Raw genomic sequence first — 15,081 nt, forward strand, 5'->3', positions numbered from 1 at the left:
TCCCTGGAAACCGAGAGATTGAAATGGACCAATCTGTCCCCTGGAGTTCCTGGCTGAATTGAGTCCCCGCTCCCAATGCTCCAAATAGTTTTGCAGGCAGAACATAACGCTCCTGTGACACAATAGGAAAGGGACAGGCCCAACATATCAACCATCCTTGGAAAGGGTGGGAGGAGTCAGATAGGTTAGAGCAGCAGGAGAGGGTGCTGGGATCCAAAGTCAGTTTAAAAGAATTTAAGGCCAGAAGGGACTAGGAAATCCTGTTGTCTGACCAGGCTGTTTAGTCTCAAGTTTCTCCTGTTAGAGCCCAAGATCTGTGAGACACAAAAGCATTTCGCTCTCAGGAGACTAATCTGTGCTGATACCCATGCAAAGAACATGAGAGACCCTGGGGCACAGAAGACCCCTGCACCAGCTAGGAAGTGCTGAGGTGGTCCACATCTAGCTAATCCCAGCAGACAACCTGCATCCCATGCTGTACAGGAGAGTGAAAAACCCCAAGGTTCCTGCCAACCTGACTGGTAGACAGAGCTGTTCCCTCCGTAGGAGAGTTCATGGCAGCTGCCCCAGGTCCTGTGTCACCCCCCACCCCACCAGTGGCTGCCCTAATGGGACCTAGGGAGCCTAGGACATTAGCTGGGTGGGGGGGGCGGGAATGGCTGGTATGAGACCACAGCAGGGGTTGGGCCCTTGTACACTCATTGCTTTAAGGCAAGTGATGGTGAACCCCTGTACCTCCAGAGATGATGGCTCAATCTGTCTATATTCAATCTTCCAGCCCTTGGCCTTGCTTTGCCTTTGCAGCCTCCACTACATGCTCTCTTCTCCTCCTGGGAGAGGGCTGTGTTTTGTACGGCTGTGTTTTGGGGTGTCAGTCTCTATGGCCCACTAAACCTCCTGCCTTTTTGCTGAGGTTGTGGTGAGAAGGCTCATTAAGGCCTATGTGAGATGCATGCTGGGAGCTGATCCTCCTTTGACACATCAGACACAGCACAAAGAGACAAGAGGCAGGTACAAAAGCTGCGTGTATTGCATCCCCAGCGCAGCGAGGGACACCCTGCTCTCAGCACTGGTTTGCCCAGAAGTGGGCATCGGCGTCCGACAGCTCCAGCAGATGGCGTTCTAGGAGCTCAGCGTCCTCGGGGAATCGCTCGGCAAAAGAGCGAATCAGTCCAGCAGCGGTGCCCTCGTACTGCACCAGGGTCACGTCCTCCCCTAGGGAAGAGGAGGGAGACAGGGTCATGGCATTGTCCTTGTCTACCCCCCAGCCTCTCTCTTTCACTCACACCCCAGCCACATCATGCCCCTGCCTGTAGAAGGAAAGGGGGTGAGACGGGGTTCGGTGTTGCACCCCCACCCTATATTGCTCCCATCTCCTGCTTCTGTAACTCTCCCACCTGCCCCCACCCTGTTACCCCACATCACTCACCCCCCAGGGCATTAAGCTTTGCCCACCACCCTGCCTCTGCCCCGGCACCAAGGCCTAGGTCTGAGCTCCCAGCCCAGGACTGGGGTAAGCCGTGGCTTGGCTTGGCCTGTAGCCCAGGGGTCTAGTTACCCAAGAGGGGCATCTGGTGTGGGAGCTGTGGGGCAGAACTGTACCTGCCAGGTGAGAGTTACCACAGAGCAGGGTGGATGGGGGAGCCTGGGGGACCTGGAGGAGGCAGTGTTCCCCTGCAATGGGGTGCACGGGGGCTAGGCAGTGCTGGGGATTCCAGACCTTCCAGGCGGGTGTTGGCCTGCACAAACATCTTGCGTGCCTCCTTTCGCAGCAGCACGGTGTCCCGCAGGCTCAGGAAACGCTCGGGCCCCTCGTCCGTCACCGTCGAGAAATGCCTGTAGAACTCCTGGCCCCGCGCCACGTCAGCTGTCGACTTCAGCACCTGCCACACAAGGAGGTTGAGCCCCAGCCAGGCCCCTGCTGGCAGGACTCCTCTGGGCCCCCAACCCAACCATGGTCCCAACCGCCCTGCCACGGTCCCTCTCACGGCAACAGCGCTGCCTCACTGACCCCCACCGCTGAGTAGCACAGCACCCCCAGCTGCACTGGGGCCTGCCGTGACTGAGAAGAGGGACCCCCCACTGAGCCCCTGCAGCCCCACCCCTCACCTGCAGCTTGCGCAGGAACTGCTTGATGGCCAGCTTCCCCACGGACACGATCTTGTTGCGGTCGAGAGTGATGAGCGCGTCGGGCTTGCCGTCGGCGCCTGTCGTGTGTTGCAGCGTCACCAGCCCCCCGCCCGCCTCCAGCAGCACCCGCAGGATGACAAAGCGCGCCTGCATGTGAGCCTGGTGGGGAGCAGCAAGGTGCAGTCGTCAGCCAGGAGTCCTGGCGGCCAGCCCCGACCTGCTCCCACCCACTAGATCCCACTCCCGTCCTGGGGCTGGGTGAGAACCCTGGCTACCGCCATACACTGCAGCCCTGACACGCACCTCCAAGAAGGGGAGTTCAGGGCAGCTCTGCCTCCTTTTAGGGGGCTCACGCTGCCCCCCCGCCTCACCTGGCGCCAGGTGCCGGTCTCAGGGGTGTAGAACTCCAGTCCCAGCAGCCCAGCGCGCACCATGTTCAGCCAGTTGATATAAATCACGTCTTCTGCAGCCTCCCCTTCCAGCTCAAAAATCCTGGTGGGGAGGGGAGTGAATGAGTGCAGCCTGAGGGGTAACCCCACACCTCACAGCCCCCAGCTGAATTCCTAGCCCTGACTCTCCCAAACTTTGCAGGATGCCTCCTCTGGCCCCATAAACAACCCCACCCTAAGGTCTGCAAAGTTCCCCCAGCCAAGATCCACCCGAATGAGCCCCCTGCACATACACAAGGTCCCTCAGCAAAGAGCCGAGAACACAGAATGTGTCTGGAGGTGGGGGGAACCTGGATATAACAATTGTGGGGGCATGAACAAGGACACCCCCCACCCAATATCCGCAGGACAGATCCACCTCCCCCCTCATCACCCCATCCACACCCAGGGAACAGGCCTCCCCTCCCCACGCCACTCAAGTGGGCCCCCTCTGCCTGTTGCGCCCAGGACCAGTGACAGTCCTTGTTTCCCCACACAGGCCCCTCACCGCAGCACATCCTTGTTGAGGCAGAGGTAGAGCCCCACACACTCGGCCCGACACTCCTCGTAGCTTGATGCGATGGTGGAGAACTTGCTGTCCCACGTCTCACCGCTCTGGTACCAGCTCCGGACCTGAGGGGAGGGCAAGGTTGGGGAGCAGGGCTGGCACCTCAGGGAGTCACCTAAGTAATGGGGGAGACAGGGCAAGCACTGGTACCCAGTGGGGGCCTCTAGATCAGTGTTTCTCAACCAGAGGTACCTGTAGCCTTGGGGGTTCACCGAGGTCTTCCAGGGGCACGTCAACTCATCAAGATATTTGCTTAGTTTTACAACCAGCTACATAAAAAACACTAGTGAAGGCAGCACAATCTAAACGTTCACTCAGACTGTGACTCGTTTCTACGGCTTCCCACGCCTGACGCTGAAAGGCACGTGCAGTATTTCTATTCCAGTCCACATGTTGGATAATAAGGTGGCAGAAAGTCACCAAGTGTTCCGGAGTCGTCTGCCGTGATGTTTTCGTGTGGGCAGTTTTTATGTGAGGTGCGACTTGGTGGGACGCAATTTCTGACTCCAGGAAAGGGGGCTCTAATCTGGACAGGTTGGAAGGCACTTGTTTCAAGACCTCAGGTTATATTAGGACCATGTTTCTTAACCGGTGGCGCACGTCCCCGTGGGGGCACATGAGGGACGTCTGGGCGTACTTATTTTTTGAAAAAGGGGCGCTTTAGAAAAAAGGCGGAGGAGCACTGCTACAGATAACGTGGGGGAGCGGCCTGAAGAAGGCAGGATGAGGACGTGGAAGGGGTCGGGGTGCAGGGCTGGCAGGTGGGGGCCCCCCCAAGTGGATCAAACATGTTCAGTCTAAGGTGGCTTTGTCCCTTCCCTTCCCCCCTTTAGACCATGGCTCTCCCCAATCTCCCCCATTGCCACCACTTCCCCTCTCAGCCCCCTTACCAGTTCACCTGTCTCCGGGTTGATCGTGTCCCTGTCGAAGTTAAAGGTGTTGTCCTTCTCCTGTGGAACGGGGACACGTGAGCACCCACGGGGCATCCCAGCCCTGCCCACCACCCACAGCCAGCACTGCCCAGCCACACCAGCTGGCTAGACTACAGGGCGCAGCAGTGTCCCAACCCTGGGCCTGAAGCGCAGGTGCCACCTCTTCTGATGTGGAGCCCAGGGGCTGTTCGTACAGGCAGCCCAGGCCCCAGCCCCGGCCCCGGCCCCACGCTTACCTGCACAAAAAGCTTCCCGCTGCCGTGCCCCAGCAGCTCGTGTAGTCCAACCTGCACCTCAAACGACGGCCCCTTCCACTTAATGTACAGGTCCTGCAAGAGAGCCCCAGGCTCAGCGCGCCCGGCCCCTCCCTCCCCACGCACAGGCGCTGCTACACCAGCCTTGGCCTTCCCCAGCCCTGACCCACTGCCCCAGCTCTGGCCGTCCCCCACCCTCCAGTTCTGATAGTGTCCCCCAGCCCTGACCCACTGCGCTCTGCTGCCCCAGCCTTGGCCTTCCCCCAGTATTCCTCCCCCACATCTCTACCACTGCCCTTCAGCCCTGACCCACTGCACCCAGCTACCCTAGCCCTGGCTTTCCCTCTACTCCCCTTCCCCACAGCTCTGCCAGTACCCCATAGCCCTGACCCATTGCACCCAGCTACTCCAGCCCTGACCTTCCTCCAACCCTGACAGCTCTGCCAGTATCCTTCAGCCCTGCCCCGCTGCACCCCAGCCTTGGTCTTCCCCCAGTGCACGCATCTCTGCGACCCCCGCGCCTCTGAGCTCCGCCATACCTTATCCCCCTCAGCAAGGAAGGTAAGTTTGTCCTTCTGGGTGGCATAGGCCACTGACAGCACGTTGCCCAGTGACACGTTCTTGAAGCCTTCAGTCTGGCGGATGTCGTCATCTGGAGGGGTGACGAAAGGAGAGTCGGCTCAGCCCCACTTGCCTCACACTGTGCCCCCAAAACCTTCTCCCTGCAGCATGACAGCCCCTAGCACTGCACTCGGACACTGAGATCAGCAAAGGCGGCAGAGAGAGAGTGTTCCACTCCAGCCAGGAGAGGCTGAACTGAACCCACTGACCTCACCAGATGAGCCTCCCTAAAAGCTGCCGGAGAAAGTTTCCAGGGAAGATTTAATTAATTTCAAACACTATGGCTGGGACAGCATGTGGGATGCCACATGGAGAGAGAAAGACTTTTACAGCAGCCAAAGGATGAGCATTTAAAAGACCTCTGTATCTCTCCGGACATTTCTGGGACAAGTCCCAGTGAAACGACAGCAAACTGTTGACTTGCTTTAACCAAAAGCGTATGCCACTTAAATGGGCAGGGAGAGCTGGAGGATCAGGGATGGTCTGTTGCTGGCATTACAAGGTCAGAGCATCGCTGCAGCAAAACAAGCTGGTAACAGAAACAACCCAGGTAGACCCAGAGAGGTAGCCGCATTAGCCTGTATCTTCACAAAACAAACCAGCAGTCCTGTTGCACTTTGAAGACTAGCAAAACGATTAGGTGATGAGCTTTCGTGGGGGGGACCCACTGCTGCAGATCTGACACAGATTTGATCAGAGACAACTCAGAAATAAAGCTTCAGGAGAGCATGAAAGAAATGAACCACCCAAACCACTGTGGCAAATCTGCTACTCCCAGCAGAGAAGACAGCACCGATTCTAAAGAGAGAGCTTAAATCCATGGGACAGACGGGGACCGCTGACCGAGAGGACAGGCTACACCTAAGCAGCCTGGCCGAGCAAACTGAAAGTGCAATTCGAAAGGGGTACTTCGAGACAGACAACAGCAGCTCTGATCAAGGCAGTTTGTCCAGGGCTGAGCTTCAGGAGCTACCAGGAGGGAAAAGCTAATCTGAGCCTGCCAAATCTGAGGGTCTATTAAAGTCCTATTACAGGAAAAAATGCATCTGGACTCCCCCTGCAGCTCTCAAAGAACAGCACAAGAAGACCTCTCGGGAGTGCTTGTCCCAGCCCTTGTCTACCCCACAAGAAACGGATTGCCACTGAAGATATCATGTCGTGCTAAAGACACGACTGTACTGGAAAACCAAGCTACAGGCACCTGGTATTACCCATACAATCCAAAAGGCAGGTGCAGCAAGGTCTACATGAAGAGATGGGACACTGAGGAGCAGAGCAAGTAATCAGCCTTGGAAGAAGCCCGTCTTATGGGGCACAGACAGACACATCATACATTGTCACGAGGGCCTGTCCACATGACGAGAACTCTCACCAGAACACCAGACTGCCATAAGCTCACAGCTGCAACACAGCGATTTGGGCTTGTATCAAGAGACTTCTTGCACCTAGACAGAGGCAAAGGAGGATATAAATCCATCTAGGGCTTATCTAGGCTAGACAGGTAAGTCAACTGTAGATACGCAATTCTAGCTATAGCAACTGTGTGGCTAGAATCAACTTATCTGCAATTGACTTACCTGGCTGTCTTCACAGAGGCAGGTCCATGGAAGAAACACCTCCCTTACGCCTTGCGATATCGAGGCGGACAGGGGTTGACTGCTGAACCCCAGGTAATTTGATTTCATGCATTGCTACCAGGCGTGTTAAATCAAACTCCACAAGATCGACCCTAACTGGGTCGATCTTCTGAGTAACACAGACACACCCTTAGTCATAAGGGATCACTCCACTGGGTTCGGCCAAAGCAACCCTCCCACCAGTGAGTCAGGAAACCCTGGTAGACAAGATCTTCAGTGACTTTGTTGTAACATGTAGTTTCCCCCCAAGGACCCATCAGGACCAAGGGGTGGAGTCTGAGAATAATTTTACTCCAAAGGTTACAGTGCTCTAGTAGGAATGAAACTCTTTCATGACTCCAGGCATTCCCGAGGCCACAGGCACATAGGAAGACTGAGCCAGGCTGGTTATGTTGCAAATCTTGCCAGGAGGAAAAAAGTGAGATTGGATGGGATCCCTTGATAAAGTGATTTTTGTCCATAAATGTACATGAAACGAGGTACACGGCTCTCGTCCTTGTGTTCACGAGATCAACGTTCAGCATGTTTGTCCACTGACGCTGCATTTGGTTGACCTATAAACTCACAGTGTGCAACTGGGAACGGTGTAGACTGTGCCAGAGAAATGGAAACAACAGACGACGGCAGCTTACAAACCAGCATCACCACGTTCTGAAAAATCTGCTCCTCAGGAGAGGAAAATCACTGTGACTAGAAAGTGCCTGGTGCCCTCTTACTTGTAGCACCACCAGTGCTTGTCTGGAGTCTCCCGTAAAGATGGGCCAGGCAAATTAAAACTGCGGTTGGAAGATAAACATTCCTGTAGTATTTCACAGGGAAGAAGAGAGTCTAAGGCTGGGGTAATCAATTCTGTTTTGGTCACGTTCCAAATTTCTTGGTCAAGGTCTAGTCAAGGTCCAGACTCCACAGAAAACAATGAAACCGGTAACAAGGAGGCAACGTTTTTGGATGGCGGTACGTCTTTACACATCACTGTCACAACCACCGTGACATATTTGCAACAAATCTCGTACAGGACACAGAGGGAGACGGCTGTGCAGGCTTGTCGCCTGGTTACGCCTGCGCCATTTATGAGCATGGATCATTTCTAAACTTGAACATAGGAACGTTTGCTGTGTGTCTGTTAACGTCTAGAGGAGCATCCACGGAGCAGCTAGCCAGCGTGTGGGAAAGGCTCTTCAGGCCCACCAAGAAACATTCAGAGAACAATGAAGCCTGAGAGGCACCCACTGCGCTGCATGGGCTTTCCTGCACGCCTTCCTTCTCAAACATGGGCCGTGGCGTCTGCCTGTAAAGGCCCCAGGCTTGCATGGACAGGCGACTGGCCCATGTCACAAACTCCATTTTGTAGCAGCAGTGTTTCACAGGGAGCAATGGGAGCCCCTCCTCCCCGCGGCCCAGGATATACAGCAGTCCCTCGAGTTACGCAGGCGTTGTGGTCCCACGCAGCCTTGTGTCACTCGAATTTTGCGTAAGTCGAGGGCGGCATTTTCCCCCGGCGGAACGCACACTCTGCAGCCGGGGAAGCAGCAGGAGCGCCTGGAGCGCCTTTTGAAAGGTAATTCTGGGGTTGTGGGGGGTTAAGCCTGGAGGTGGGTTGGGGCCATGGGAGGGGTCAGGGGAGTTAAGCCTGGCGGTGGGTTAGGGCTGCAGGGGGCGGGAGGTTGGTGAGCTGGGGACATGCAACCCTGTGGGGGGTTAAGCTGGAACCGTGGAGGGGAGGTGAGCTGGATCCGTGCAGGGTGGGGTGAGCAGGAGCTGAGTGGGGGAGGGGCTGAGCCGGAACCATGTGCATGGGGTGTATGTGTGTTGAACTGGGGGCCGTGCAGGGAGGGGTGGTGGTGTTGAACCAGGAGCCACACAGGCCGGGGGGGTTGTGCCAGGCCCAGGGGGAGCAGGAAATGAGTTGTACTTAACTTAGTCATTTATTTTCTGCTGCGTACCCCTTGAAATCCTGTCGAGTACCACCGAGTAACAGCCTTTGGGAAACACTGTTAAGACAGTGGAGCTAAAGCGGCTGCAGAAGTTTTCTGCTGAATTTGAAAGAAATGGGAGAACGGCGCAGAAGGTCTCGTGAAACGTACCAGAACTTGTGCCGGAGGAGAGGCTCTAATGACAATGACAGTGATGAGCTGGGACGTAGCTGGACAAGGTTATACGCTACTCATAAATGGGGACGGAGGGGAGTGTAGCACGGCAGAGGGAATCTCATGGTAGATTTACTTGCAGCCTTCCCCTTTAAGGACTGAAGCCCTGCTGAGGGGGCCCAAAGGGGAGGCTCCGGTTGCAGCAGCAGCAGCACCTGTGTGTTGCGCGTGCTGGAAGCAATGGGCAGTAATGGGGATTGAGCAAAGTGGGTGGGGTTGGTTTTGGGGCAAACATTACTAAAACGCTCCCTGCACTGGAAGTGTAACAAGAGCATCCTCTGCTGAAATCTCCATCCACTGCCTGCAGCACAGCGTCCCCTGGTGCAGTATGTGGGGGGGATGGTACCAACTGTGAGGGGAAGAACCCCTACTGAGCCCTCACCCCCACATCTTGTCTTGCTAGGATATTGCCTGGACCACGAGGGGAGAGCAGCTCCAGGGGACAAACCAGGAGGCGGGTCTCCGGTGCCAATGGCTGGGATGCGGCTGCAGGGGATTCTGGGAGAGTCTTGTGGATAGCGCCTGGGAGGCACAAGGGGTTCTGGGAAGGGATGCAGGCTGGGAGGACTCCAGGTAGCCCTGAGGCGGCGCAGAGGATCATGGGTAGCACTCACAGTTGGGAATGTTGATGCCGGCTGGGATCCCACTTCCTGCGAAGGTCAGCACGTCCAGCGAGGTGAAGTCTGGCATGAGGAAAGTGTCCTTCTCGAAAGCACGGGGCCAAGGCAACTCCAGCAGCAGCTGTTCAGCTGACGCCACCAGCCGGGCAAACTTGGCACTCATAGCCTTGTTCACCACGGCCACAAATCCTGGGGGACAGAGCGGATGCTGCGGAAGGGGCTGGCCTCCCTGCCCTGCAACCGGCCACCCCTCACCCAACACCAAATGCAACCCTGCGCAAAACACCCCAAGAGATGCACAGAACCACATCTGTCCCCTACAATCGCCCCAAAGCAATTACAATATGCACCCCCACCACCCTCAAAACAGAGCTCCAGTACACAGTTACAAGGGATGCCTGCCCCCCATACACTGAAGTACACAATTACAAGGGATGCCTGCCTCCCATACACTGAAGCACATATACACACCCAACCCCAACAGCGGTCAGCCGCACCCTAACAGTGAGAGTACACATTCACCCCCACCCTGCAGCCACAACTCCCTCCCACAACTTCAAACTCTTGTGCACAGAGCACTTCCCCAGGGCCTTCTGAGGCTGCGACATAGGGCGCCAGAGTGTCTTACCTTCAAACTCCCCCCGGGAGCCATAGGGGTCTCGGTAGCTTTCGATAAAACCAATATAACTGTTGAGAGAGCGAGCGTATTAGATGGCCTGCCACTCTAAGACATCTCCCTTCCCTCCCCGGCCCATGGTTCACTGGCCCCAGGAGGCAAACGTCCCTATCCACGAATCCCTCTCCCTCTCCCCTCTGCTTGGCACCGGGCTTCCCTCAAAACCCCGAGCTGCCAGCCCCACCCTGCTCTAACCCAACTTTCCCTCCTAGCGCTGGGGACAGAACCCAGCATCCTGGCTCCCAGCTTCCACCTTTCAACAATCGGCCCCTTGTCACGGATCCAGCAGCGGGAGGCCTGCTTGTGAGAGGCAATGGAGCCCTGGGTGAAGCTCTGGATGTAATGCTCCAGCATGCGCTCCTGGTTGGTGTTGGCAGAGTAAGCCTGGGAGAGAAGAGAGGCAGACAATTCGTTGAACAACGACTATATTCCTCTGGCTTCAGCCGTTCCTCTGCCCAACCTGCTCCATAAACTCCTGCCTCAAGCCCAGGAAGCGAGGACCCCGGAGTCCTAGCTCCCAGCACCCCCCCACTCTCCCCCCAGAACCGGGCAGAGAACCCATGAGTCCAGGCTTAGCCCTTTGGCCCCAAGACTATCCTCTCGCTCTGGCTCCAGAACTAAGACCTTCCCCTGGTGGCAGGGTCCAAAAGCCACCGAGACACCTCCTCCCCAACACCGCATGCACAGAGCCGGGGCAGCAGGACACACTTGCCTTGGTGCGCTGCAGGTTCTCCACCACTCTCTCCAGCAGGGGGCCGTAGTCCCCGCGGGTCACACGGAACTGGCAGCCCTCAAACTCGAAGCAGCCCAGCTTGGGGGCCAGCTCAGGGTCAGCAGGTGCATCTGGGGAGAGACCCAGAGACAGACAACGTAATAGGGGTGCAGGGGGAAGAGAGTGGGAAATGCAGGCCAGAGGCTAGCACGGGGGGTGGGGGCGGAATCCAGGCAGGAGGCACGGTGGGTGGCATGGGGGGAGGGGAGGAGAGGAGAGGGGAGATCCAGGCAGCATGGGGAGCATAGGTCAGAGAGGGTCAAAGAGGTGGGTGCTATGGGGAGTATAGACCAGAGGATCCAATGCGGGAGAGTCTTACCAGTGCCCAGCACGGATGCCAGCCGCACCTCATAGCATCTCTGCCTGGCCCCATCCTTCTCCTTGAAGAGCCGTGTGTTATAGGCACTGATGGCCTACAAGAGATACAGAGATTTACCCCATCTGTGCCTCGCGCTGTGGGGACCCTACAGCCCCGCACAGAGGGGCTGGGATCGGAATGGGGGCTGGGAAATCCAGAGGCCACAGATCCCAGGAGGTCTGGTACTTGGCACTGCCCTCTGGGCTCCAAGGCCACAGCAATGCAGTGGCAGCAGACACAGCCATAGGTTTGGGCCTGTCCTGCAATGACGCAGGGAGATGTCCTACGTCAGCACAACAGCAGGTACCTGAGAGTCAAGGAATCTCTGGGCTAGCTGGGCATCCTCCAAAGTGCAATTCCCAGAGAAATAGGTTGTAATGCCCTGCGGGGAAGAGCAGGGTGTTACAGACAAACCACTCACCTCATTTCCCCCCCACCAGCCATGCCCTCTGGCCCACCACGGTCAGCCACGTCTCCTTATCTCGCCCTGGCTTTTTCAATCACACTTTTAAATTTACAGCCAACTTTTTCATCATTTAATTGATTTGTTTCCCAAAAAAAAAAAAAAAAGGTTCAAAGTCCATTTGAACTCCTGACAGGCTCTGGCCAGGCCAAAATTTAATGCAAACCATTTGAAACACTGAAAGAAATACACCATAACACACTACACTGCATGGATGAGCTTTCCTCCAAATCTGAATTACATGAGCAATCAGGGCTAAACCCTCCTTAATGGTGAGGAAGAGACAAACTTTATCCATGTCACAAGGCCTGCCTGTCCAGAGCACACAGCAGAGGCACCTGGGTACGTTATTAGCCTTACAATAGAGCAAACATTGCTATCTGCATTACTCCAACCACAGTTCTTTCAGTTTCTGTTCTGCACTAAAGCGTCCGTCTTCATTTAGTACTTCAGCCCAATCAGTAATTAATTCAGGCAGGCACATGGCCTGTGTTACGTAGATTAGAGGACCCCAGTGATTTCTTGCAGTCTTAGAATCCATGAATCTATAAATCAACCTGTTTGAAAGGTTTGTATCAACCAATGAGAATATGCCTCTCTTTACGACAGCAGCTAAAAAGTATAAAGATAAAACAAGATGACGGTAGGTTATTTCAATCTAGGTTTCCTGTTGGCTGATTTAAATCATGATTCAAAACAGTGGTTTAATCATGGATTTAAATTAATCCATCAGGATATTCCCAACCCCTCAGGTCAGAATCATTGTGCGTATATACAGGTGGGGCATTACCTTCTCTCTGAGCCCCAGCTGTCTCTGCCGCGGGTCCAGTGAGAACAACAGCTCCCCACACCTACCCCACAGCAACTCCATCTCCTTCGGCCGCTGCTGGAATGCCTGGCTCTGCCAGATCAGCTGCTGGAGCTTGTCCTACGCAGCAAAGGAGACAGGGACTGCGCTGTGACCGGGAAGGGGATAAGTGGGTTGGAACCATGAGATGGCGGGGACAGTAAACTCCCCCGCCTCCCTCCATAGAATGTTCAGTTCAGTCAGGAACCTGTTTTTCAGCCAATGACAGCAAAGGAGAATGAAGATTGGCTGGGTGATGCAGATATATACACACCCTGCTACAGGTGGCTCGCACAGAGCATGTGACTAGATGGTGTCTGGGCAGCAGTGCCTCCCCACGGCAACTCCAAAACATATTATAATATAATATACGCAGATACACATCCCACAGAACTGAAAGGGACCTTGACAGGTCATCAAGTCCAGTCCCCTGCCCTCTTGGCAGGACCTAGCACAATCCCTGACATATTTTTTTTAATGGTCTGGCCTGGCAAGGCACTGTGCCCCAGATACCATCTTGCCAAAAGTCCTGTGCAAGCCACCTGTGGGCTGGGTGTGTATTTGCCCCTACCTCCGCCCCCTGCAACCACAGACTCACCTTGGGCAAGTTGGGCACAAACTTGGTGTCGCCAAAGGATTTGTAGTTCCCCATGTTTGAAAACACGCCAGCAGCATAAACGAGGAACGCCTAGATGTGGAGAGGAATGGTCAGTTCCAGCCAGGTAGTCAGTGCCAGGGAGAACCCAGGAGTCCTGGCTCCGTTCCCCCTCTCTATACCACTAACAGCCAATTCTCTCCCACAGCCAAAGAAACCCAGCAGACCAGCCTCCTGGCCCCTCCCCACTGTTTAGCCCATTAGACCTCACTCCCCTCCCACAGCTAGGGATGAACCCAGGGATCTGAGTACAGCAATACCTGATACTCCTGGTCACTGAGACCAATGGAGCACGCCAATTCCCGCAGCTCGTCAGGGTCCTGGGCACGGAAGACGCGGGAGAGCAGCACGTAGATGGCTGGTGCCTCAGGTGAGGTCTGGAGCAGCACAATTAGGCCCCCATACCAGCAGGCCCGTGACAGGTAGTGGGCATAGAGCCGCTCACTCTGCAGCAGCAGCCGGAAGGCCTCGCTGCAGTCCAGGAGTGCCAGCCCCACATCATTAGGCAATACATACTGGGGGTCCACCATCTCACTGGCCAGCCTGTGGGGAGAGCACAGCTGCTCTTCAGTCCCAAGCCACAGCGTGCGTGCTAAGCAGGAGTCCACTCCCCAGCACTTCCATGTCCATCCCTAGGCTCATTACACCACATGCCTCCCCCCATTACAGCTACAGCAGTACATCAGTGAGAACAGCCAGGCCGCACAGAGCAGCCGAAGGGGCAGGGGCATGACCACACTCTCCGGCAATAGCCCATCTGGCTCACCAACACAACCACACAACTGTGCAATGACACACCCAGACCAGGGTGCAGCACCCCAGAGGAGGCCAGGTAGGGGATCCTGTATTGAGCACCCCCAAGTCCACCCTAGAGGCGGCCCCATTGCACCGCCACCCCTTGTGTTGCTGCAACATCTGCACCCACACCCCTGCAGCTCCCCCGCAACTCCCTGTGCCAGCCACAGCTCTGGTTCACAGCCGCTGCCCCACCCCAGTCCGGCCAAGGCCTATGCCCCCTGCACCGCGGGCTTTCCCCACCCTCCAAAGCCTCCCGCCGATCTGAGGGCTCCCCCCCGCCAGCCCCATACACGCGGCGCCCGTCGGTAGGCGGTGCAACACCAACCTGCACCCAACTCACGCTACAGCACGCGCCCAGCGCCTCCCACCTGCCGCCGCAGCGCTGACTTCCTGCTTGCAGTGTCCCCAGACTCCGGCAGCTTCCCCATTCACAACCTCGCCCTAGACCGCCCGCCAATCCCTGCGCCCTTCCAGGGAGACGGACGTTCCAGTGGCCAATGGGACAGCAGGATGGGCAGCCTTGCGCCTTCCAAGCTCCACCCCTGCCACACGCGGTACCTTAAGGACTGGTCGGTGGTCTGACGCCCCAGGTGCTGTGTTCAGTCACGCAATCGGGGGGCGGGGAGGGGTTCCCACCTCTCATTCCCGACCCTGCGAGCCAGCCAGGCCGGCTGCCGTGGGACTGGATCAGAGGGGAGCGGCCCCTGCTCCCATTCCCTGGGGCACAAGGGTATGAGAGGGGGGTCAGTCTGGTTTTCAAGTGCAAGTGCCTTGTCCGAATTCCCAGGACGCTGGCCAGCCGGCCAGGCAGGGAGACTTTATGGGGGGCTGCCTGTGGCCGCTGGCACGTGTACAGGAGGGAGCTGATTTTCAGTTGTGCTCTGGGGTGACAATTCAGCTTTTTTTGGGCGGGGGGAACTTCCCAGAGGTTACTTGGGCACATGAACCCTGCCCCCCTATTTTTAGTATAATAATTGATATGCAGTGATCCTGGCAGATAATATGTAATTCCTTATAAAGAAAGAAAAAGAAGTATTATACCCACTCCTCTCTCATACTAACATGTTCTGACATCTTGTGTCAAAGCAAAGCAAGCAGTCCTCGAGCATGTTACATATGTACACATCTCACAGAGTGGAAGGGACCTTGAGAGGTCATCAAGTCCAGTCCCCTGC

The 15,081-nt window shown here is 56.1% G+C and overlaps 1 protein-coding gene across 2 annotated transcripts; it reads right to left on the bottom strand.

Annotated features, from left to right (window-relative positions):
• Window positions 1-1,013: 1,013 nt before the first annotated feature.
• Window positions 1,014-14,339, bottom strand: DPP3 (dipeptidyl peptidase 3). 2 transcript variants are annotated; one of them, XM_075005653.1, is made up of 18 exons: window positions 14,275-14,339; window positions 13,369-13,651; window positions 13,052-13,141; window positions 12,397-12,534; window positions 11,451-11,525; window positions 11,105-11,198; window positions 10,726-10,856; window positions 10,267-10,397; window positions 9,966-10,024; window positions 9,332-9,526; window positions 4,852-4,964; window positions 4,295-4,387; window positions 4,017-4,076; window positions 3,067-3,191; window positions 2,502-2,622; window positions 2,110-2,289; window positions 1,721-1,883; window positions 1,014-1,215 (listed from the first exon to the last, which is right to left on the bottom strand). In XM_075005653.1, exons 2-18 carry the CDS (start codon window positions 13,636-13,638, stop codon window positions 1,064-1,066), a joined length of 2,190 nt encoding a protein of 729 aa, XP_074861754.1. In that variant the 5' UTR covers window positions 13,639-13,651; window positions 14,275-14,339; the 3' UTR covers window positions 1,014-1,063. The 2 variants fall into 2 exon arrangements, with proteins under 2 accessions (XP_074861754.1, XP_074861753.1); XM_075005652.1 differs by having other exon boundaries at window positions 14,232-14,321.
• Between the last annotated feature and the right edge of the window lie 742 nt (window positions 14,340-15,081).

This window comes from Carettochelys insculpta, chromosome 11 (assembly GCF_033958435.1).
Source record: "Carettochelys insculpta isolate YL-2023 chromosome 11, ASM3395843v1, whole genome shotgun sequence".
NCBI lineage: Eukaryota > Metazoa > Chordata > Testudines > Carettochelyidae > Carettochelys > Carettochelys insculpta.